Source organism: Gymnoscopelus braueri, assembly GCF_963280865.1.
Source record: "Gymnoscopelus braueri genome assembly, chromosome: 4".
NCBI lineage: Eukaryota > Metazoa > Chordata > Actinopteri > Myctophiformes > Myctophidae > Gymnoscopelus > Gymnoscopelus braueri.
In genome coordinates this window covers 12,418,269-12,441,651 of record NC_137605.1, presented here as the reverse complement: position 1 = coordinate 12,441,651, position 23,383 = coordinate 12,418,269, and the positions used below count along the sequence as shown (strand labels likewise).

At 43.1% G+C, this 23,383-nt stretch overlaps 1 protein-coding gene across 1 annotated transcript; it reads left to right on the top strand.

The window, feature by feature from the left end:
* The first annotated feature begins 2,936 nt into the window (after positions 1-2,936).
* On the top strand, positions 2,937-17,549 carry tnxba (tenascin XBa). Its single transcript, XM_080426269.1, has 15 exons — positions 2,937-3,077; positions 4,566-5,523; positions 6,011-6,142; positions 6,265-7,326; positions 7,469-7,591; positions 8,131-8,274; positions 8,640-8,759; positions 9,183-9,338; positions 9,638-9,750; positions 10,772-10,904; positions 11,392-11,543; positions 12,563-12,659; positions 13,243-13,404; positions 14,138-14,301; positions 16,945-17,549. The coding sequence occupies exons 2-15, from the start codon at positions 4,689-4,691 to the stop codon at positions 17,041-17,043; spliced, it is 3,492 nt and encodes a 1,163-aa protein (XP_080282395.1). The 5' UTR covers positions 2,937-3,077; positions 4,566-4,688; the 3' UTR covers positions 17,044-17,549.
* Positions 17,550-23,383: the final 5,834 nt, after the last annotated feature.

The following is a 23,383-nucleotide window of genomic DNA, read 5'->3' as shown; positions in this document are numbered from 1 at the left end:
CCCCTAAGGGGTCCTTGAGTGGGTTCCAGGGGGTCCCCCACACCGCTAAATGATTGGTAGTTGGGAACCAAATGGACCCTTACATTTGGTTCCATTTGTACACTGTCATAGTTAAGTTAACACTGGGGATATTGCAGTGTAGATCAGGGTCCCAGGGATACAAAAGAAAAGAAGAATTTGAATCAAATGGGGGTCTGTGGCATAATTAATGCGTGCAAAATGCATGAAAGGGGGTCAATAATCAGTGCTTTAGTGGATACTAAGGTACCATAGTAGTATGTATCCAGTATACAGGTAAGCCTAAAGACAGCCATTATAATGAGAAGGAGGCAATGTGAGGTGGGGGCAGTGGGCTATGGGGCTGAGCAGGGTGGAACAGGCCGGGGCTTATGTGTGTGTATTATTCTAATCTGTGAAGCCAAGTCCAACGTAAGCAACGCGGAGGAGCGACCATCACTTTAATCACAGGCTCGCTCAAAGCCCGCACTGTTTCAGCCTTTACCATTAGACTTCTCATTAAATTTGAATCAATAAAGGGGGCAGGCCAGTCCGCTGCCTTCAACATCACACTTCTCAGCTCAGGAGACCTTAGCCGACACCGTCAGCGCGTCACAAGTTCGTCACTTCTTTTTTTTTGTGTGTGTGTGTGTGTAAGCACCTTTTATCCCTGCGGTAAGCGGAGCTTGTAAATGGTCTCCTATTGTGCTTACACGAGGAAGGCAATATGTAGCCTACTGTAAACCTTCTCACCGTCATGATTCTTTATAAATGACTAGATTTCTATTTAAACTGAGTGCCCAATAATAATGCTGCTGCATGTCATGCTTACCGGTATGTCAAAATTATGACAAAGAAACTCGTATATCCTTTGACAAATATAAGAGCTTAAATGGTAAAACATGAGCAGTTGATAAAGGAACCCAAAATGTGAATATCCGGGGAATACATCCTTGATTATTATCACCTATAAGTAAAAATCATTCTTCTGTAGCTTCTGTGAATTGTGGCCAAGAGACTGAAACACGTGTGACCGACCGCGTAGAAATCTGTGCGCCGCGTAACGTTCTGTATGTGACCGTCGAAGGTTTTGACACCCGCCATTTTTCTAAAGGCCAAGGCAGGGTCAGCGGTGTGATGGTGGTCCGTCCGTGGTGTAGCGAGGGGTGGGAGGGAGAGGGCGGAGCTGCTCCTCGAGGCCGCCACCAGATGGAGGCGCTAATGAGATGGGACCACCCACTCTGAAGTCCGCACCGGAGTGACAAGTGCTCTTTGTGCCGCTTTATCTCAGCGTGAAGTGTACTTGGCACGTCTCTCGCATCACAGACCCAGCGAGATGCGAATGCGGGGCTAATCTTAATGCACTACCTTATCATACCTGTAGGGGACATGATAGGACACATTGTTTTCCAGTATTTTTCCACTTTCTAGCGCGGGTCGCAAAGTTTACAGGGGGGCAGCTTCTGTCAACAGCTGCGTGGCTGGAAATCAAACGTGATGAAAAGATACATAAAAGTAAATAAAGCAAAACACCACCGAAGAGAGACTAAATGAAGCTGGCTCTGCCGTATGGCGTTATGAATAACGTTTGGACAGGTGAGAGGTGTGAGCGTGTGCGCGAAAGATGGGCACATCTGTGCATGCAAATGCGTGTTTGGACACGTGCGTGCATAGTGTACGTGTCAGTGTCCATGTGGGCTGGCACATGTTTTCAGGGTTGAGTGTGTGTGTGTGTGTGTGTGTGTGTGTGTGTGTGTGTGTGTGTGAGTGTGTGTGTGTGTGTGTGTGTGTACACGTACTGTACAGTATGCATGAGCAGAGTGTACTTATCTTCATGTGGTCTACAAAAGGTGGGCTGGTGGGTGGCCGCTGGGTCCAAGACGCAACGCCCTTCATAGAGCATCCGTTAAGGCTGCTGGATATTTGGTCACTTACATAACTCCCACGTAGTTACATCTCATTAGCTCCAACAAACAGCCGATTCATATGGAGAGAGGTTCCTGTCCGCCAGGGCCGCTGGTGAATACCTGTGGTGTGAAGGTATGTGTTCCAGCTGAATCATGGTTCGCAGACTAAGGGCTTTATTCAATCAAAAAAGCTGCCCCTAAAGGTGTTAGTCACGTAACTCCCAACTGATACAGGCCGTAGCCAGTGGATTCATGCTGTTCATGTTCATGTTCATGTTTGGTGACAAAACATTGTTGAGTGAAACACGCATGCATGTCGTGCAGCTTTTTTCCAACAGAACGTGACATTCCCCAAACATTCCACTGAGCGAAATTATATTCCAAAAATGTTCATAACGTAACAGGTCTACACGCTCACATTGTGAGCCCTTCTGGGGCTTGTAGATCTGCATATTTTGGAAAGGTGAAAAGAACAAGTTGGCTTAAGTGGCTAATGCAGTGGCCGGGGAGAAGTTATTGGTTTTAGTGTCTTGCTCAGGGGCACTTTGAAAGTCAAGTTTTGAACCGGTGACCTTCTGATTAATTCCCAGACGGCCTCTTTATACCCACTCAGCTATGACTGTGCATTTTATGAAACACTATTGACTCCAAACAGACAAATCATTAATGTGTTAACAGCAAATCACTGCTTTGAGAATAATAATCATACAACTGATCAATTATTGATCAGTTGTATGTGATTGAATTTACAACCCATGTTCTGCGGAAGCACTACCCCCCCCAATTTAAAAATAAATACATAATTAATTGTCTCTACTGTAAATCACATTTACTGCAGAGGATTACATTCGGACAGAGTGCTAATCTATGCAGAAATGCCACTGTTCTTACCTGTCCAATACAAATATTTTCTGTGGTGGCTGCATGAAGCAGAGAGTTGGGAACCAGAAGGGTGGAGGAGGAGGAGGAGGAGGAGGAGGAGGGGGGGTCCTTAAGTAGGAGCAGACTTTATCACTCGCCTCCTTTCTAGTGGTGGTCCTTTCTCCTCTCCTCTCCTCGTCAGTCTCCAGCACGTCTACGTCTAAGAGCTGTCCCTGTCAGATGGAGGAAGCAATGTGCAGATAGACAGAAAGACAAGTATAAGTCGAGAGGGGGAAGACAATCCTTATCCAGGTGAGTTAATGATCTTTTCTATCATACAGTATGTGTTATATTATAGTAATACTGATCAACTGAATCAATGCACTGATCTACTGTAGTTACACAGTATAAATCCCTCAGTGTTAACTGTAACTCTCGGAGTTACAAATGGATAAATCAACACTGAGGATTTTACTGTGTGGTGTAGTGTAGATTGCTTGTGGCCAGATAACAGTAATATTGTGGATAAATTATGACAAATTAGACAGATGTGAATAACAAATTAGACTCAGACTTAATATCCTGTAATAGGAAGGGGACAATACTTTGAATCCAGTTTTATTTATCCAAAGGCACTGTTTCTACATAATTATTTACTTAATTGGATGCGAGGTAACAATCTTTATAGTTTTATGTTTGTTGCAATATATTATGCTTCAGTAATTGTAATTTTAACCATATTTGATTTGATTTGAAATTTGATTATTATCTTTCATATTCCATATACCAATCACTGTGGTAGTTTGTCCATTTCCAGCCGTAAAGCGAAGCAAAGGGTGACTCACTGTAAATGCACTCGTAAAACTGAATTAGCCATTAAGCCCAATTAACATAAACAACCCCCTGCATGCGTGGGCTCAGAAAATATTTGCTTGCTAGATGTTAGGAGTTCCTTCATGGATCTCCAACATACTACCCGATTTATTTAATTCCCTGAGAGATTTAAGGGCCGAGACGGCAACATATTTCTCCCAGCGGTTTCATGATATGCGGGTGCAGAGGATTATGTAACTGTAGGTCTGTATAGTCAAAGACATACAGTGTCCCAGTGGTCTATACAGTACGGCTCTGTTAGCGCTCTGCACACTCTGTCTTCTGACAGCCAACAGCCTCTCCACAGCACAGGCACCAGTCACCCTTTTTCCTTCCTGCCTGGCCTTCTCCATATAGAGCAACTTTTATAAAAAATAAATCCCCGCAGAATTCTTCAGTTTTTCAAATGTATGTATTTTTCAAAAGTATAAATAATAACAGAAAGGCTATTTTTCATATTTGCCGTATGGCAAAGTATAAAGAGCATAAGTGGTTGGTGCCAGCTTCACTGAGGTTTCATTGACCCTGCCAGGCCATTCAATTAACCTCCATAGTTGACTTCAGCAGTATACTGTATATAGTATACTATATATACTTCAGCTTTTTTGTTTTTATCTGATAAAATTGTATATACTGAACATCATCTACAGTACACAAACATCAGTGGTTCATTTCAGCGTGATGCAGAGAAAGAAGTATGAACAAATAATGTGCTTTTAATTACTGATCTTGATATATAACGTGCAACAAACATTGTAGTATGCTATCATACAAATATCCATTGTGGATAACTTACAGCTGTGTTTTATATATTAATGGAATCTGAGGTGTGTGAAAACAGCACAGCCAAACCTCCTCAGTGGCTTGTAGTAAAAGTTAAGCAATCATCTGAGCAGCAATTAATCTTCAACTTCTTGTTTTTCCTAGGAAAGGACCTAACCTCCTGGTCTCTGACAAGTAGAGGGAGGAGTTCATACTTTCCCTACAGCATACTGTACATACACATCTTCCAAAGGCCGTTCCATCTCAAGTTACTACTGGCCGGTGAAAATGTTGTTTACTCTAGGCCTTCTCCTCCTGCTCACCCCATTCCCCTCCCTTCAAACCCCGGCCAATGAAAGGAGAGACTCCACAGGAAGTGACATGACCAAATCCAACGTCGCTCTCACCCTCACTAAACCAAAAACCACTGTGACTCCTGCCAGACAGACCCCTCGGGCCACCCCAAAGCCAAACACAGTTAATCAGACCGTTTCAGCCGCCCCAGCCACCAACCAAAAACCTCCAGTGGTCAACGCTGCAAAGACCACCAAAAGCAAGCCCATTGCAACAGTGATTCAAACCGCTCTCTCAAAGCCTGCAGCGACCAGCGTCCAGAAAACCGTCAAAGACAAGAACACTCCCACAGTGGTCCAGACAGTTCACTCAACTCCTTTGAAGGCTGCTACAGCGAGCGGCACAGCAATCAACAAAGACAAAGCCAGCCAGACGGCTGCCGCCAAGTCCCCTACAACCGATGAAACAAAGACGAACAAAGACAAGCCCGTCAGCAAAGACAAGACCACAGCCACAGTTAGTCAGGTCCAGACAAAGCCAGACACAAAGACCACCAAAGACAAGGCCAACGCCTCCTCCGCCAACCAGACTGCGGTGGCCAAAGACAAGCCAGCCCCAGTGCAGCCCATCCAGGTGGTGATAAGTGGCTTTGACCCCAGCCAGACCAAGGAGCAGGAGATCAAGCTGAAGCCTGGCGCTCCTCTGGTGATGACACATAAGATCAGCCTGGTGCCTGGATCCTGCACAGGGAGCTGCATGGGGGAGATGGCCGCGCTCAAAGGACGCGTGGCAAGGCTTGAAAAAGAGATGTCCACCCTTAAGATGAAATGTATGATGTTTTTGGGCGGTGAAACCGCCCCTATAAGTGAGATTTGGAAAAATGTACATTTTCCTGCGCTGTGATCTGGGCCCAGGAAATTTGTAGAATTATCCTGCGCTGTGATTGGCCAATCACAGTCTATTCAGGACTGTGATTGGCCAGTGTCACATGACACATGTGCATAGCCCTATATAAGCAACCATAACTTGAAAAAAACCAAAAATTTGTTTTTTTCAAGTTATGGTTTCGTCCATCATAAAGAGTGTTTCAATAAATGTATTTATCTTTTGTACATGATTGGTTGACTCCATTCAGTATTGTGATTAGCTAGCAAGACACCGCCCACTTCACACAGGGTGTGATTTTTTTATTAATTGTTTAATTATTTAATACGCATACATACATTAAAGAGGAAGGTTTATGCCTGACATGATCCACAGCTCTCTTTGGTTCATAAGCAACCTCTCTTATCAAGTTTCCTTTTGTCTGTGCCAAGGTCCGTGCTCACTCAACTGTCCAAATGAGTGCAGTGGCAATGGCAGATGTGACAAGGGCAAATGTGTCTGCCAGCATGGATTCCTAGGTCCAGACTGCAATAAATGTGCCCCTGGAGTCGACTGTAACAAAAGTAAGTGTTCATTTGTAGCTTCCAAATGCACTGGAACATGGTAGAGCCGGGGAGGGCTATTAGACAGGTTTATATAATCCCATGTATCTTCTTCTCCCAACCTCTGCTCTGTTCAATTCCAGAAAGTGCGAAAGAGAAGGTAACCGTGGATTCCATGACACTGCAGGTGAACCAGGAAAGCAACGACATCAGGGACGCCACACAGAAGAAGGACCAGAAGAAGGCCACAGAGGTCGACACCAAACAGAAAGCCACACATGTAAAAGTGGGTCTCATTAAAACACAAGCAAATCAGGGAGCCTCTGTTAGCAAAACAACTGTTAAAGATTCTGCAAGTGGCAGAACAACCGTCCGCACAACCGTTGGCCAGGTTCTCTTGAAACACGAGGGCAGAAAGCACGAGGAGGCCCGCAAAGGCAAAACCACAGTCCTGACTGCTAAAACGTTTTCCAAAACTGATGTCAAACTAGTTAAAGAGGGCGCTGCAGATAAAGCCAATGCTAGAACCAGCCAACTGAAAGACCAACCTCAAATCAACATGACTCAGAGTGTGGTGAAGAAATCCAATGGTACGGCTAAAGTCCTGACCATTCTGACCAAGGTTACCGGAGCATCCAACAACAAGACCAGATCCGGGAAAGAGGCCTTTGAACAGTCCACCTTGGCTGAGAAGACAGCTCCTGGGAAAGGGAAAGGCGTACAGAGGAGTCAGTATCTAGTGAATTCAACAAGTGACGCCACCAAGAGAGCACCAGCTACCGGCCTTGGCTCTGTCAAGGTCACAAACATCACTTCCTACACCTTCACTCTATCATGGTCCGCCCCGCAGGACATGTTCAACTCCTTCACCGTGAACAGAAGGGAGTACAGAGCAGAGGGCGAGGAAGAGGAAGAAGACGAAGAAGAGGAGGTAGAGGAAGGACTTCTTGACGACAAGGCAGGCACAGCCAAGAATGCCACCGATGTCCAGGTACACGGCAACAGCAACAACGCTACCACTTCCACCACTAAAGTTCCCGCCACCAGAGGTAAAGCCGAGAGCAAGAGATTCTCTGTGATTGTTCCTGGAACTGAGCATTCTGTGGAGTTCACTTCCCTCCGTCCGCTGACCCGCTATTCTCTGCACATATACGGTGTTGCCGCCGCACGAAGGTCCAAGATTCATAGAGTGACCGTGATGACAGGTAATCATAGCGATCATAAAAGTTCATCTTTCAAAAACGACTTGTTTATTTAGAGATAGTTTCTTGCAGAAGTTTATGTAGACATGTGAAGTTGAATCCACTCTAGTTCATACTACCTTCTTTTCTCTCTTTCTCACACCAGGACCTGAGCCTGCCACAGAGCTTGTGTTCAGCAATGTGACAGAGTCTTCTCTGGCTGTGTCCTGGACCAAACCAAAGACCACGCTCACAGGCTTCAGGATCACCTACACTCACTCTGTCACAGGTCTGACACAACTACCTCATACCTATATGAGCTCTATAGCCCCGTTTGGAACCTCACTCTCCACGATAGCGCCGAGATGAGGTTCCGCTGCTTCAAGCCCCGGCGGAGGTTGCACCCGGCAGAAGTCACCGAAAGTCAAATTTAAGCGACGGGTTGAAACAACCGTTTAAATCGCTTATTTAGTCAGCCTGTGCCATGTTTTCCCATTCAACCCCATTGCAGCTAAATTGGGAGCAGTGCTGACACCTGTGGTCGGGGGTTGAATGGGAAAACATGGAGCAGGCTGACTAAATAAGCGATTTAAACGACTGTTTCAACTCGTCGGTAAAATTTTTCTTTCCGACTATTTTGCAAACGATACGATGTGCGTAAAAGGGTAATAATTGGTCCAAACAGGGCTATATGAGATTTACATACTCAGGAGTACCTGCCAGCATTGATCACATTACTTAGTGTAAAAACAATGATTTACTGATACTGCAGTAAGTAGCTTATTGGTGATATTTGCGACGCTGTGTGCATATCCCCCAATCATGCAGGCCAAAGCAGCTTTGTGACCGTCGACCCACAGCAGTCCCATGTGGTTCTGTCCCAGCTGTCTGCTGGGGCCTCCTACATGGTCAGTGTTACTGTCACACAGGGCAAGATCCAGAGTGATGCCCTCACCTCCACCATCACCACAGGTATGCCTAATTGGTTAATCCTTCCATAGTGGTCTATGCAGATCTTTCTCCTGCTAGTTGTAGCAACTCAATTCCCCTTCAGGGATCAGTCCTGTTTTGTCATTTCATCACCTTACCTTGTGCCTTATGGTCTCTTTTATGAATTTCCCAAAGGAATTTGGCATGCGTTAGCTCAGTGGTTTTAATGAGCGCACACAATGTACTGATAGGCCTATTAGTACATTAAATAATTCATAACTTTTTGTATAGTTGTATATATTGTGATAATGTGTGGTTGTCATAAAACTCCAACACACACCGAGCAGTGACAGTGACACACATGGAAGAACTTCAAGACAGTAACATGTCATGTTTCCTGATTGCAGTGCCCGCCCCGCCAACGCATCTCCAAGTGGTCAACATCACAGACACCAGGGCTGTGCTACAATGGACCCCCAGTCTGGGGAAGGTAGACCGCTTCATCATCAGCTACGAGTCCTCAAAGAGTGAGTGAAGTGTTTTAGCGATATCCCACAATCGGGGTGCTCCTTCCATTCCGACATCTTACTACTCCGACTAGTGGCTTCCGCGTGCGGTTAGGGTTAGGGTTAGGGTTAGGTATAGGGTTAGTAACCGTCGGAAAGGCGACATGTCGGAAAGCCGACATGTAACCCCCACAATCCTACCACTATTCCACCCTTACATGAAGAAATGCCTTTAAATTAGAAAGGGCTCATGATACAATTATGCACGATGATGTCACAGACTGAAAATAGCCGAACAACAAGCTCACAACGCATTGTGTCTGTGACACGTTGTGAACTTGGCTATTTTCGGCAGCCAACAACAGTCTGCCTGCGATGGTAGTATGAATTGTGTTTGAGATCGACCTCTTTCTTTGTTTTGATCTCCCTCCCCACACTCTGCAGCTCCCAACGTGACGGTGACCGTGATGGTGTCTGGGAACTCGGTGGAACACCACCTGAGAGGCCTGCAGAGAGGCACTCTGTACACCGTCAAAGCCCTGAGCCAGAAGGACAGCCTGCAGAGCACGTCCATCTCTACCACCTTCACTACTGCTAATGGTGAACAACAAACATGACTTAACATGGGCCTGTAGTTAACAAAGACCGTTTAAAGATGTGTCAGATGCAACTCTTTACAGCTGAAAACATGTCATATTTGTTGTTGTTGTTGATGCCACGGTTTATAGATTTGTTTGATCATTAAGGATTGGGCATGTGGTGTATGATGTTGTCAGGGGCCCCACACTCTTGAAGTGTCCCCAAAGGCAGTTCTCTTATGACAAGGGACAACCTGAACATTTTGGGAAAAACAATCTGTACGACTATTAGTTGAAACTGCTTAATATTGTGTCCCACAGCGGTTAAAGCCAGTGAGGTGTCCGCTCGCTCTGCGGTGATCGCATGGAGAGCAACTGCTGTTCCTTTCCATAGCTACAGAGTGACGTACCAGGTAGCAGGAGAGGAGACCAAGGTCAGAGAGTCATCTGAACATTCACACTTACCCTTAGTTTGTTTTCCACTTGAGGTTAAAAACTGCGGCAGATAAAAAAGAAAACAAGGCAGACTAGTAAGCAACGCAGCTGCAGCTAATAAAATCAATAATGGTCGTGTTAGACTTAGGCGTGCCCAGGGCCATGGGTGTTCCACTGGTCAATGCTTGCTCACTCACACCATAAACATATAAAGGTAGACACCTCCTCCGACTCGGGGGGCGTCTGTATCTGCGGGCGCCATTTTTGGGAAGGCAAACTGCCTATCAAAGTGACTACAGGCCAATCACAGCGCGTCTTTTCTGGGAATTGGCAGAATCTAGTTGTATCCAAAAATATTTGTATACAGCTATATTCTGACAAGTCCCGGAAAAGTCTTCCCAAATATGGCGGCCGCGATACAGGTCGCTCCAATGAACTGCAGCGGCCAATGAGGTTCACACATCTAAATGAGATTCACACATCTAAATCCACTGTAACACGCCCATTATTAATCTGATTAGCTGCAGCTGTGTTGCTTATACTATAAAGTCAACCGTATGTATGCAGCCTGCCATGTTTTACCCTGCTGTAGTTTTCTAATCTGATCTAGAAAAGAAACTACAAAATCAGCCTAGGGTTTCATTCAAGTCTGAATGTTAAAGCTACGATCCGGGATTTATTTGAATGAATAACACATTTTTAAACTGTTAATAAATGATAATCAGCACATGTGTCAGTGGTTGGAGGTGGTCTCCCTACTCTTCCACTGTGACATAGACCCTTGTGTCTGGGTAGGACACCTACTGGTTGTCAATGTCAGTAAAGTTATTTGAATCAGATACACATAGCAGTTACTTCGCTCCGCCGGAAGAGGGTGACAATGTAGTGTGTGTGTGTGTGTGTGTGTGTGTGTGTGTGCGTGTGCGTGTGCGTGTGCGTGTGCGTGTGCGTGTGCGTGTGCGTGCGTGTGCGTGTGTGTGTGTGTGCGCGTGTGTGTGTGTGTGTGTGTGTTTTGTTCAGGAGGTGACGTTGGAGTCCACCATCACAGAGTATAAGCTGACAGGTCTCCTGTCAATGTCAAAGTACTTTGTTCTGGTCCAAGGAGAGAGAGATGGACACTACACCTCCATCATCACCACAGAGTTCATCACAGGTACAACATTACAGTCTTTAAATGGGTTGGCACCAATGCACATATATCAGAGCTTCTACCTCCCAAAAAACCCACAAGGGTCTTGAGGTCTACTGACCAGTCATTTCTAGATCTCAAACCTGTGTTTAAATCACGTTTGAAACTCCTTGGCTTTCAATGATCCGTTATCAATATGTCTATGTGTTGCACCCCCCCCCCGGATGTATTGTTTATTGTATTACTCTTAGTAATTTTAGTATTTGTTTACTGAGTATACAGCACTTTGGTTCAACACTGTTGTTTTAAATGTGCTCTATAAATAAAGTGGATTGGATTGGATACAATTTGTATTTTTAAAATTAATAATTTATCCGACCAAAGTCGCTCGCTGAAAACAAGACTGTCAAGTAGGTGCAATGTAGATGAAGTGTAGTTGAAAATGTGATTCTTCCTCATTGTGATCCTTTCAGTAGCCATGAGCTCTAACTGACCAACTGTCATGTTGCAGGGAAGCTGCGTTTCCCCTTCCCCACGGAGTGTGCTCAGGAGCTGCTGAACGGAGCGCTGCAGTCAGGAGAGGTGGACATCTTCCCGTCCGGCAGAGAGGGAGGCCCTGTCAGGGTCTACTGTGACATGGAGACAGACGGAGGCGGCTGGACGGTGAGGAAGCTCATCTAGTGCAAGGGTTCCTAAACTTTTCAGGCTGTGACCCGCCAAAATGATCATATCTGAACTGGGGACCCCCCAAAATAATCATATTTGAACAGGGGACCCCCAAAGTATGTTGAACTGGGGACCTCCCAAAATAATCATATTTTGAACTGGGGACCCCCCCCCCCACCCCAAAATAATCGTATTTTGAACTGGGGACCCCCCCCCCCCCACCCTGACAAGCACTTGGCATTGTAGGCATTACATTTGGTTTGACGTTTGTGAAAACAGCCGAAATACAAGCTCAAGGTATTTTCACAATGTTTGCCTCTTTCTTACATACTATTTGACAATTTGGCCAATTTGTTTAAAAAGGTCTTAAAAGCTGTAAATTGTAACTTTAGAAATGTGCCAGATACCCTGTATACACGTATACTGTATGTTGGTTTGTTTACTGTTGAGTGAGAAAACAATGTTGCACATTAAGCTAATCATCTGGGGACCCCCCAAAATAATTTGGGGACCACCCTGGGGGTTCCGACCCCCAGTTTGGGAACCACTGATCTAGTGCATTCGGTTTTGGTGTCCCTAATAAAACAACACAACAACTAGAGAGGTGCGCTCGACGGAGTGCATACTATGTATCCCGATTTACAGAGCATACATTAAGAAAGAATATCTCCGCCAGCCCTGGTGGAACTCCATATTTGGGCAAGTTTATGGCGTCTGTCCTCTTGCGACGTATGCCTTCATATTTGAGTTTGGTTTGAGCCCGATCCGACCGGTAGCCCCACAGACAAACGGACAAACAGAGGTGAAAACTAAATATCCCATCTTACCTCTGGGCCTGGCAGAGATAATGAACACATTGTAAACAGTCTCGTTGCATAAAATAACCAAAACGCTGTGTAAGTGCTGCTTCTAAAAAGCAGTGGCATGCAAAATAAGATTTAGCGATGTTATTGTTGATAAGGAGTATGTTTAGTTTGTACAGTGTCTTAATTTGTTGTGTTGTGATCATTATCTAGGTGTTCCAGAGAAGGATGAACGGAAAAACAGATTTCTACAGAACCTGGAGTGAATACACCACTGGTTTTGGAAACATCAGTGAAGAGTTCTGGCTCGGTACAGTTGGGGGCTCGTCCGGATTCTTATTACATCCTCTGTTAAAAAAACAAACAAGAAATGCTTGTCAATGATGTAGTACAATATAACAGCTAAACGATTGACAGGAACCAAATGGATCCTTATGGTTGTGTAACTCTGAGAAAGTGACCAAATGGATCCTTACGGGTCCATCTGGTTACATTATGTACGCTCTCAGAGTTAAATGAACACTTGCAGGATCCAATCCTGTTAAGTGGAGTTGTTCTGATACCGATACCAGTATTGGAAAAGCTGCCGATAATGCTTAAAATGCTGGTATCGGTATCGGCGAGTATGCCATTCCGATACCACGTCATTTATTTACAGTCATATTTTTAATGCTTCAGTTGATGTTGCATGACTGTTTTATACTCTTACTGTACTATTTACATTTTAATTTGTAGCCGCACTTTAACAATTATTAATGGGATTTGTATTTATTCCTAGATCAGTGGTTCTCCAACTTTCGGTATTGGTACATCTCTACTGTTAGAGTGTTTCATACAGTCATTCCACAAACAAAATTCAATTCAAGCGACTTTGTTCTCCATCCCACCATCAGGAAACGGGCTGCTGCACAACCTGACCACCATGGGCGCTGTGAGTCTGAGGGTGGACATGACCTCTGGACCAGACACCGTCTACGCCCACTACGCCAACTTCACCGTGGACTCGGAGGACCATCACTACGCCCTCGCGCTCTCCGGCTACACCGGAACAGCAGGTACAGTTACATAATAGCATCTGTCCTAGTGCGGCTTGTAACATTACTTTTTATTTATTCTAAAGGTCTTTACACACCATGGGGCGTGATGAATAAACCGTACTAAAATGTGAAATACTCGCAGCCGAATGTTTAGTATCAAAACTATTCATATACAGTAGTCGAGGCCTCATTTATACAGAGTGATGCCTTTATTCTCAGGCCGCAAGCAAAAAAAAAACAACCTTGCTCCATATCAAAATGACGATGCTTTATCGCTGTTTGATATTCACATTTTGTGTGAATATACTCATGATGACACAAATATATTTTCAGGTAAATTAATTGCACAAAAAGGGCCTTAAGTATGATTTGTTTACTTCTGGATAAAGGGAGAATTCTGCAGTGCCCTTGTCTGATCATTTCCTGCATAAGAAACAAATAACGTTTCTTATGCAGGAAATGCATGCAGTTTTCATTTTGCTGTGCTTTAGGTGATTCTATTCATATACAGTAGTCGATGCCTCATTTATACACGGTGATATCTTTATTCTCGGGGTGGAAGCAAAAAATAAATAAATACAAAGATCTACCTCGCTCCATATAAAAATGCTGTTTAATATTTGCATTTTGTGCGAACATACTCACAAATATATTTTCCTCAAGTACGTTTTGTTTACCATTGGATAAAAGGTGAATTCAGCTGTGCCTGTATAATTTACATCCTGTGTCTGATCATTTTGCTGTGCTTTAGGCGATTCTATGAAGTACCATAACGGGCGTCCATTCTCCACCCGGGACAAGGACCCGGACCCTCTGGGCATCCACTGTGCCCGGGCCTACATGGGTGGCTGGTGGTACAAGAACTGCTACAAAACCAACCTCAATGGCCTCCACGGCATGAACAGCAACAATCAGGTACACAGTTACATGAACAGCAACAATCAGGTACATGGTTACATGAACAGCAACAATCAGATGCACATAAACATGAACAGCAACAATCAGGTACATGGTTACATGAACAGCAACAATCAGGTACATGGTTACATGAACAGCAACAATCAGGTACACAGTTACATGAACAGCAACAATCAGGTACATAGTTACATGAACAGCAACAATCAGGTACATGGTTACATGAACAGCAACAATCAGGTACACAGTTACATGAACAGCAACAATCAGGTACACAGTTACATGAACAGCAACAATCAGGTACATGGTTACATGAACAGCAACAATCAGATGCACATATACATGAACAGCAACAATCAGGTACATGGTTACATGAACAGCAACAATCAGGTACACAGTTACATGAACAGCAACAATCAGGTACATGGTTACATGAACAGCAACAATCAGGTACATAGTTACATGAACAGCAACAATCAGGTACACAGTTACATGAACAGCAACAATCAGATGCACATGTACATGAACAGCAACAATCAGGGAGGAATACTGTCAGAGGCTGCGACAATTACATTGTCACGTCACTCCTGAGATCACTTGCGTTTCATTTTGAGAGGATTGATCCCCCCCAAAATAATGTTTTTGCATCAAACGGTTACATTTTCTGCATTTGTGGCACCCCCTATGAATCAAAGTGGAAATGCTTTTGGGGATTCGTTGAGTAAACCACCCTTGACATGCGTTTCAAATTTGGGATTGACCGGACGTTTCGTTTGTGATTTTTGGCCTTTTTTGTAAAACAGGCCCCTCCCGCTAATTTTGGAAGCCATTTACGGACGAATGGTATGGACTATCAACGTTCCGCTTGGAGATGTTTATAGCATGGGTCCAGATATCATGTGTACTGATTTTTGTGAAATTTGGACAAAATATGTGGGAGGAGGAGCTAAAAGGGTGTTTTGAAGAAAATTCAAAATGGCAGAAAATCTATCCTGACGCAAATGGGCGTCAATATATAGGGAGTTGCGTCATGACCCAAGGAATCCAGGGAAACGACCTATGGTTCAAGAGTTATAGGCCAAAAGGTAAAGTGGGCTGTTATAGCGCCACCATGAGTCCGACTGGTGTAAACATTTTTTAAATAATGTTGCACTAAATTATGAACCTCCCCTCCAAGTCTTGTAACTGTAGCTCGTACGGTTTCTGAGAAAATAATACTTGAATGGGAGTTTTTTCATTTTCCCATTAAAGTGGATGGGGAATTTTAATGCACTAATAAATCAATATCAATTCAAATATGTTACCAATCTCTTAGCAAAATGATAGCACACGATTCCCGGTGAAGCCGGTCATTGTGACATATGGCACGACATTTGGGGAAAAAAACTGTGGGAGGAGTAGCGGGACAAAATAAAGTTTATCTAGAATAATAAAGTCGGAAGAGTACTATAGTCTGAGAGCCAAAGGTCAAGTTTACAAAGTATTGAGAGTCGTTAAATGCCTGAAAACACACATTTAACATGAATCCAATATGTCGTGGGGGTCCCTGCTTCATCTCTCTCGGCTAAGGGGTCCTTGGCCTGAAAAACGTTGTTAACCCCTGAGCTAAAGGACTGACAGTTAGGGACCAATGGCCAAGTCTGTAAATCTAAAGGTATGGTAAGTGATATTTTTTGGTTAAAACTAAAAGTTTTGTGTTAAAAGGTTAAAGCACTACTATATTCTGATGGCTATTATTAATATAGAGTGTTTGTTCAGTAACAGGGGTCTCTCAGTCTCTCCAGCTTTTTAATAAACAGAAAAGGCGGGTTGCTACATTTCAGCCAATCAGGAGAGAGTACCCATTTATCAGCTTCAATTTGATAGTGTTCCAGTTCCAACTTATGTCTGCTCGTTTATTTGTGTCAACACTTCCAAATGCACCTGTTTATCCGGTATGAGTTTTCGCTCCTGATTGGATACATTTGGTATCCTGACCTGAAAATGCATTTTCTGTTTGCTAAAGAGCTGGAGTCAGGGAGGCCCCTGTTACTGAACAAACACTCTATAGCAATGAGTAGTATCAGAACATAGAGCTATTTATTTAACAAAATAAAATCACTTACCCTACCTTTAAATGAACACTGGATGTGTGGGGTCCCAAAAAATCGTATGAAATGGGGCTCTGTCGCCTAATGCATAGTCTCGCATGGCCAGACTGTTGCCTCCCACAATTTTCAAATGTTTCCGGTCATACAGTCTGGGACTCGGAAGCTCTGATCATGATTAGAATATAAACCGGATGTGAAGCCTCCGACCCACTTCCGTTTCGTCTTTACAGTCGCGCAAATTTATCCTAATATAAATACAAATCATCTAAGTGTATATAGCTTGCTGCTTAGCAGAAATGGAAATTAAAAAATTAAATATAAAGATATTTTAAAATATATTTTCGTGAACGGAAGTGCCAGTTTCCTCTCTCAGATTTCGGGAGTTGTAGTTCCAGACTCTATATAGCATCCAGAGATTGTGGAATAGTTGTCTGGCTACGCGAGACTACCTAATGCATGTCAAACTGGGGGATCCTTGAAGTAGAACATGTAAAAGCTGTATAGTACATATTTCCAAATGGTAATTTCTCAACTGTTTTGTGTTATGATGCAGGGCGTGGTCTGGATAGACTGGAAGGGCAAAGACTCGTCCATCCCCTTCACCGAGATGAAGATCAGACCAGCTGGTTTCTCCCCCGCAACCCATGGCTAAAGAATGTTCCTTTCCTCATCTGTATGACCTCTCCAGCCCTAAAAAAAACAAAAACCTTGTGTTTGAGAAACGAGGAGAATTCAGGACCCCGGGAAGTCCAGAGGAGATCAGATCAGATCACACACCTGCTGCATCTCACTTTCCAAATGAACTTGTGCTGGTGTGTGTGTGTGTTTGTGTGTGTGTGTGTGTGTGCGCGCAGGTTTCTCACGGCTGTAAAAAGACGACAGCTGGTCACGGCGAGTCGTTATACGAAGTGCCGAAAGTTTCCGTTCAGTTGTTTTTACTCATGTATCATCAGCTGTGTTGTTAAGACATGTAACAAGAGTGAGATATTTTTGATTGTGACATTTTGGATTGTATTGTTCTCTTCCGTCCGTCCAACCCTTCCATCTCTACACACTCTCAAACACCTCTGTAGGCCGTCAAGGTATATGCCACCCCACTACTACTGTAATTAAATATGCACTGTCTCACTCTATTGGAATAAATGTGGCTTAAGTGGGTCTCAAGTGTGCTTTTTCTTGTACAATAAATTATCAAAGTTATAAAAAAAAGTATAATAATCTGACAAACTGGGGACACACTAGGATGAGAAGAGATGTGATCACACTACAGATGCGTAGATACTGGGTATCAAAGAAACTAGAACAATGTTTACATACTCACGTGACAATGAACAGACACAGGGGTTTAAATCATCATCACCTTTATCGGTACAGTTGAGGGCACTCATTTTTAAATAGACAGGGACTAACAGGACACAGATGAGCACTAAGCAATGGATAATTAATTGACAGGTCGTCGGTCATTATTGAGAAATGAATCCCGACAGGGTGATGAGGCACCGACGCGTGGCGGAGGTGCCTCATCACCCTGAAGGGATTTATTTCTCAATAATGACCGGCGACATGTCAATTATCCTGCTTATTACACGGCTACTTAATAAATTAATTAATAAATTGACCCAAAGGTAACAACAAAACAAAGTATTTTCTTGCTTACGGTAATGAAAGTATTCCATAAGTGTTGTGCTTGGCGGAAACGGTCTTCTCGGAAAACAAGGAAGTGTTGATCAAATAGAATACATTTTCGGTTATTGCATCGTCGAATTTTTTCGCTTCAAAACCATTCTTGAGAGCAACGTTTAGTTGTAAACGACATGGTGTGTTTGTTTACATGGCTGTCATGTTTGATACAGCGCAAATTTAAGCAGCGCAGATTGATATGAGCAGGTGCTCTGAGCCTTTGATTAGACAGCGGTCTGTTGTAGAGCTCATCGGTCATTATCAAGAATTATACAACAGGTAGTTCCGACCAAGCAATCTGATTGGTTGAAATAGCTATCTAGCCGTGCTTCAAACCAGCATGATAGCACGGGCCTAATCACATTAATAAATCACTGCGCATTGCAGTCCGCACCTGATTAGACCATATATGGCACAGCTGTGCTGTGACGTCACGCTGCACGGTAGGAAAACAAACAGACAGTAGCCTGACCCACCGCCGCCACCGGTGAACAAACAGCTATGCAAAATGGACTATGCATGCGAAAATAGCCGATCTACAAGTTCACAACGCGTCGCCATCGCGACGCGTTGTCAGCTTGTAGATCAGCTAATTTGGCCACGTGACACGGTCGTACGACGGAGCATATAGCTTACTGGAATCAGCTGTGTTGATGAGACGGTGCCTCAGAGCGCTGCTACAGGGACTATTTAATGTCTCAGTCAAATAAACTCTTCTCTTTACAGGGAAACGGATAATAGCGAAACATTTTTATTATGAATTGCCCCACAATATGAATACATTTGGATGTGTTTTGTTGGTAACTGTTGTATAATCGCAATATTACACTCGAGGGTGTGCTTTACCTACATTATTGGCACTTCAGTGATGCTTGCGGAACTCGGCTCCGCCTCGTTCCTGACCGCATCACTGGCGTGCCAATAATGACGGTAAAGCACACCCTCGAGTGTAATATTTCTTAAATAACACACCGCTGAATTCAGCGATTGACCAATCAGAATCAAGCATTCAACCAAGCCATGTAATAAGGACAATTAACACATGATTGGCTAGGAGGACTAAACGCAAGGGCAATGAGACAAGACAGGTAACAGTAACCAGTGATGAGCTGTGGATTTTTGAGCTAGGGGGGCTCTATTTTATGACGTCACGTGCACGCACGGGCATGTGCACATAGCCACTCAGCTCAGTGCTAATTGAAATACTGTATTCAACACATTTAATGTAATGATATTTCTTATCATTTTGTTGCATTGTTAATTTGTTGTTTTTATTTTTGTTTCAATTAATTAATTATTTTATTTTCCTTTACATAGACTTACCCACACATAAGTACTTAAAATAATCAGACAACTTTACAACTTTACTTCATCTTTACTTCAATGACTTAATTATTTTTTAAAGACAAGATGACAACATCACTTACATAGCTTTCAACAGTGGTTTTAACAATCATATGAACAGTCACAAGAACTTCCAACAATGGTCAGGGATAACCTTGTGAGTGTACAGCTCTCGTTCTTGGGTCCTCTGCTAAGCGATGGAATCTATTCCAATTTAGCACATAATCTGTAGGGTCCCAGTCCTCTACAGGTGGCCCAATGGCCCATGTAACTTGATGAACATCAAGGCTGATACCCGTTTAACCCGTTTAAGGACGTAAGTGAGAACGTAATGTTATGCAAAGCAGCCAGGTTGAGGCCATTGTTTTAAGGTGTTAAAGACGGCTCGCCGCTGACGGTGCGTGTTCGCGCCTGCATGTGGAGCTTCCAGCCCCCATAGTATCTCCAGAGCTAACTGCAATTAAGAAATATACAAAACTACATCAAAACTATAGGAACACAACTGAAAACTAATTTATAACCAGGAAACGAAAACACAAGAAAACACAGCAGGGAGACAGAACATGACACAGATCCTGGCATGGGAAGCGATGGGATGAGCTTACATAGGATTTTATTGGTTCCTAATAGGGGGGATATTACATGAGATGGAATGAGATGGGTTGACTGAGAAGTAGTCTTGTGTATTTAGACAACTATTCCACAATCTCCGAATGCTACTGTATAGGGTCTGGAACTACACCTCCCAAAATCCGAAACAGGATGCTGGCATCTGTTTGTCATTTCCGTACATATGAAAATATGTTTTAAAACATCCTCCCTCACACTTTCTTTTTGAATTTTCTGATAAGCACCAAGCTATATATGCTTAGATGATTTAGATTTAGACACATTTGCGTGACTGTATAGACAAAACGGAAGCGGGGAGGAGGAGGCGTCAACATCCGCTTCATCCTTTGTTCATTTTCAGAGCTTTTGTTGCTCCAAACTGTATGACGGGAGCATTTGAACATTGTGGGAGGCAACAGTCTGGCTCACGAGACTAACTGAGATGGGAAGGGATGACATAGGACATTATTGATTCTAGTGTTGATTTTGACAGCCAATTTTTAGCTTTAGTCATAGTCTTTTGAATCAAATTCCATTTAGTTTTAGTCATCTGAAATGTTTTACTGTTAGTCTAGTTTTAGTTGAGTAAATATCAAATATATTGAGTAATATATAAGATTATAGTACAAACATACATTAATAGTCCACTAAATCAACAGTAAATTTAGTCGACTAAAATGTATTTTGGCGGGCCTTGATGGCGTCGTAATGGCTGATTTTACACTTGGTTGCATGCTGAAAATAGCTGCGACACGTTGTGAGCTTGTAGATCTGCTATTTTCAGAGCGCAACGGGTCATAAAATGACTTGTGAAAAAAGGTCGTCGACGAACATTTTTCGTCATAGTTTTAGTCGACGAAATCAACACTGATTGATTGAACTAATAAACATAGATGGATGAGATGAGATGAGATGAGATGGGATGATGAGATGAGATAAACATGAATGGGATAAGATGAGTTGAGATGTATTGATTCGATTCCTAATAGGGAACATTATGATATAAGATATGCTGGGCTCTTATTAAGCACTTATGTCCTACTTAGTCGTACAACTAATAGTGATCACTTGTAGATCTAATACTTTAGCTATTTTTTAAAAATCTTTGGATATTTCATAACGTTTTGGAACATTTTCATCTATGTTGAGATGCCCAAAATGGAGACAGTAGGTTAAAGTGGTTGAAGTGGTTTCATCCTCCCAGAACCAACGTAAAGTACAATGTAAGCTTTACCGAAATTTTAAATCTTAAAAACATTTTTGAAAGCAATGTTTAGTTGTAAATGACATTGTGTGTCTGTTTACATGGCTGTCATGTGGGATACGGCACAAAATCAAGCAGCGCAGGTTGACATAAGCAGGTGCACTTTATAACTTTATAATGTTTACCACTGAACTTATAATGCCTTATGATCAGCACTTATAATACGTTATAAACGTTGTTATAAGTTGTCATACATGATTCTAAACATGTATAACACGTGTTATAATGCCTTATACCGACCTCTAAGCAAAGTATTACCCCTACAGTCAACGTTGACATTTAATTTGTGAGCATGCAGATGCGGTACAGGGACCTGTGACAGTGAGGTGGGCCTCTTGCCCAGGATATTGTGAACTTGTTGATCCGCTATTTTCCCTTTTTTATTAGTATTTTTGGATGGCACGTTAGCTTGTACTGATCAGTCAGCTGCCATATCAGCCTATAGGGTTGAGAGTTCACTCTCTCAGTCCGTTTGATCAAACCTAAGGTTAATATCTAACCTTACCCTATTTGTCATATCCAGTGACAGTTTGGTCACTACGGCGATAGGGTGACGCCCCGCCTACGGGGGAAAGAGAGAGACATTTTCATTCACAAGATTCTACCACATGTGTTACACTGCTGCAACTGTCCATTCTAGAGTGTTACACACAAATCTGTGTCTGTTTAAGACAGTAACGGCACCGAATGTCCAGTCAGCGTCAGGATTACCGCTCCTTTGAGGCTTCAGTAAGATTGCAAATCGCCCCAGATCACTCACATAGACTTCCATGTTAAGAGCATTTCTCCCACCCCTCGAATTTCAGTGCATTTTCGATGTGCTCCGGGAGGGCTCGCCCCAACATGATTTTGTCACGAGGCAGCCACCAACTTATATAAATAGATATTTTCAACTTGTAATTATGAGGTTAGCGGGTGACATAGTTACAAGCAATAGAAATGTTGCAATTAAAAACAATATATATATATTTTTTACGTTTTTCTTCTGGGCCGTATTCCGCTTCTTCATGTCATAGACTTGAGGGGGCGAGGCCTCTGAAACAAGGATATTTAAGGGCGTGATATTTAATTGATGATCGTTTTCAGCCGCCACATTTATCAACACCCAAACATTCTTATGCAGTGATTGGCAGAATACGGCCATTTCATGAATCACACATGGGCTCTGCCATGAGATGACTCCAGCGGTCAGATCTACTTTAGACGGTTTCTACTTTAGAATGAGGGTGTGGTCATCACCACCTGCTGGGATCTTAAGTATTTATATAAAACGTACACACAGCACATGCTATGGCCCATATAGGAGGACTTCACTGTGGTAGCCACTAATGTCACTATCCCGGCTTTTGAAAAAGAATCGAGTACCTGTCCTCTGCTTGGCTCAGTGTGTACTCTGAGAAAAATCTAAAGATACCAGAATTAGAACATACAGGATTAGTCACAAGATAAACAAAACATGGTCTTCATGTATGTTTATATACATTTATATATACTGTGCAGCACACACCTAAAAACAGAGTCCTCTGGTGAAGACATTACTGGAAATGGAAAACTGTGTTTTTCTTGGCGCATGGCATCTGAGATGGTTGATTGATGTAGATATGAGCTGGAGGTCTGGGAGGGATGGGCCACGGTTTACCTTTTTGGTAAGTTGGGTTACATGAGATATAACCAAAGTTATTGGAATTTCATAATCTAGTCTTGTGTAATAATGTTGTGTGTTCTCCTGTACTTTGCGTGGCTGTCTCAATTAGGTTTCTGTGTGAGACTTGGATCTCCAGAGCCAGTAGACACTCAGTCTAATGAATTGGCACCGACATTCACAGCTGAATTTAACCACTTATAACCCACGGCGTCCCTATTTTGGGCATGTCATTATAGGGAAAAAAATCGTAATAATTCTTCAATAATAGCAGACCTACAAGCTCAAAACGTGTTGCGATGCAGCTATTTTCGCATGACACCATCATGTGACAAAGTATAAAATAGGACTTCTTAAGTGGTTAACACTTCTTTTGTCAAAGAAATGCCCCAATTGACGGAAGAAATTAACTGTGGAACGGTGTTGAGGATTTAGAACAGTGGTTCTCAAAAA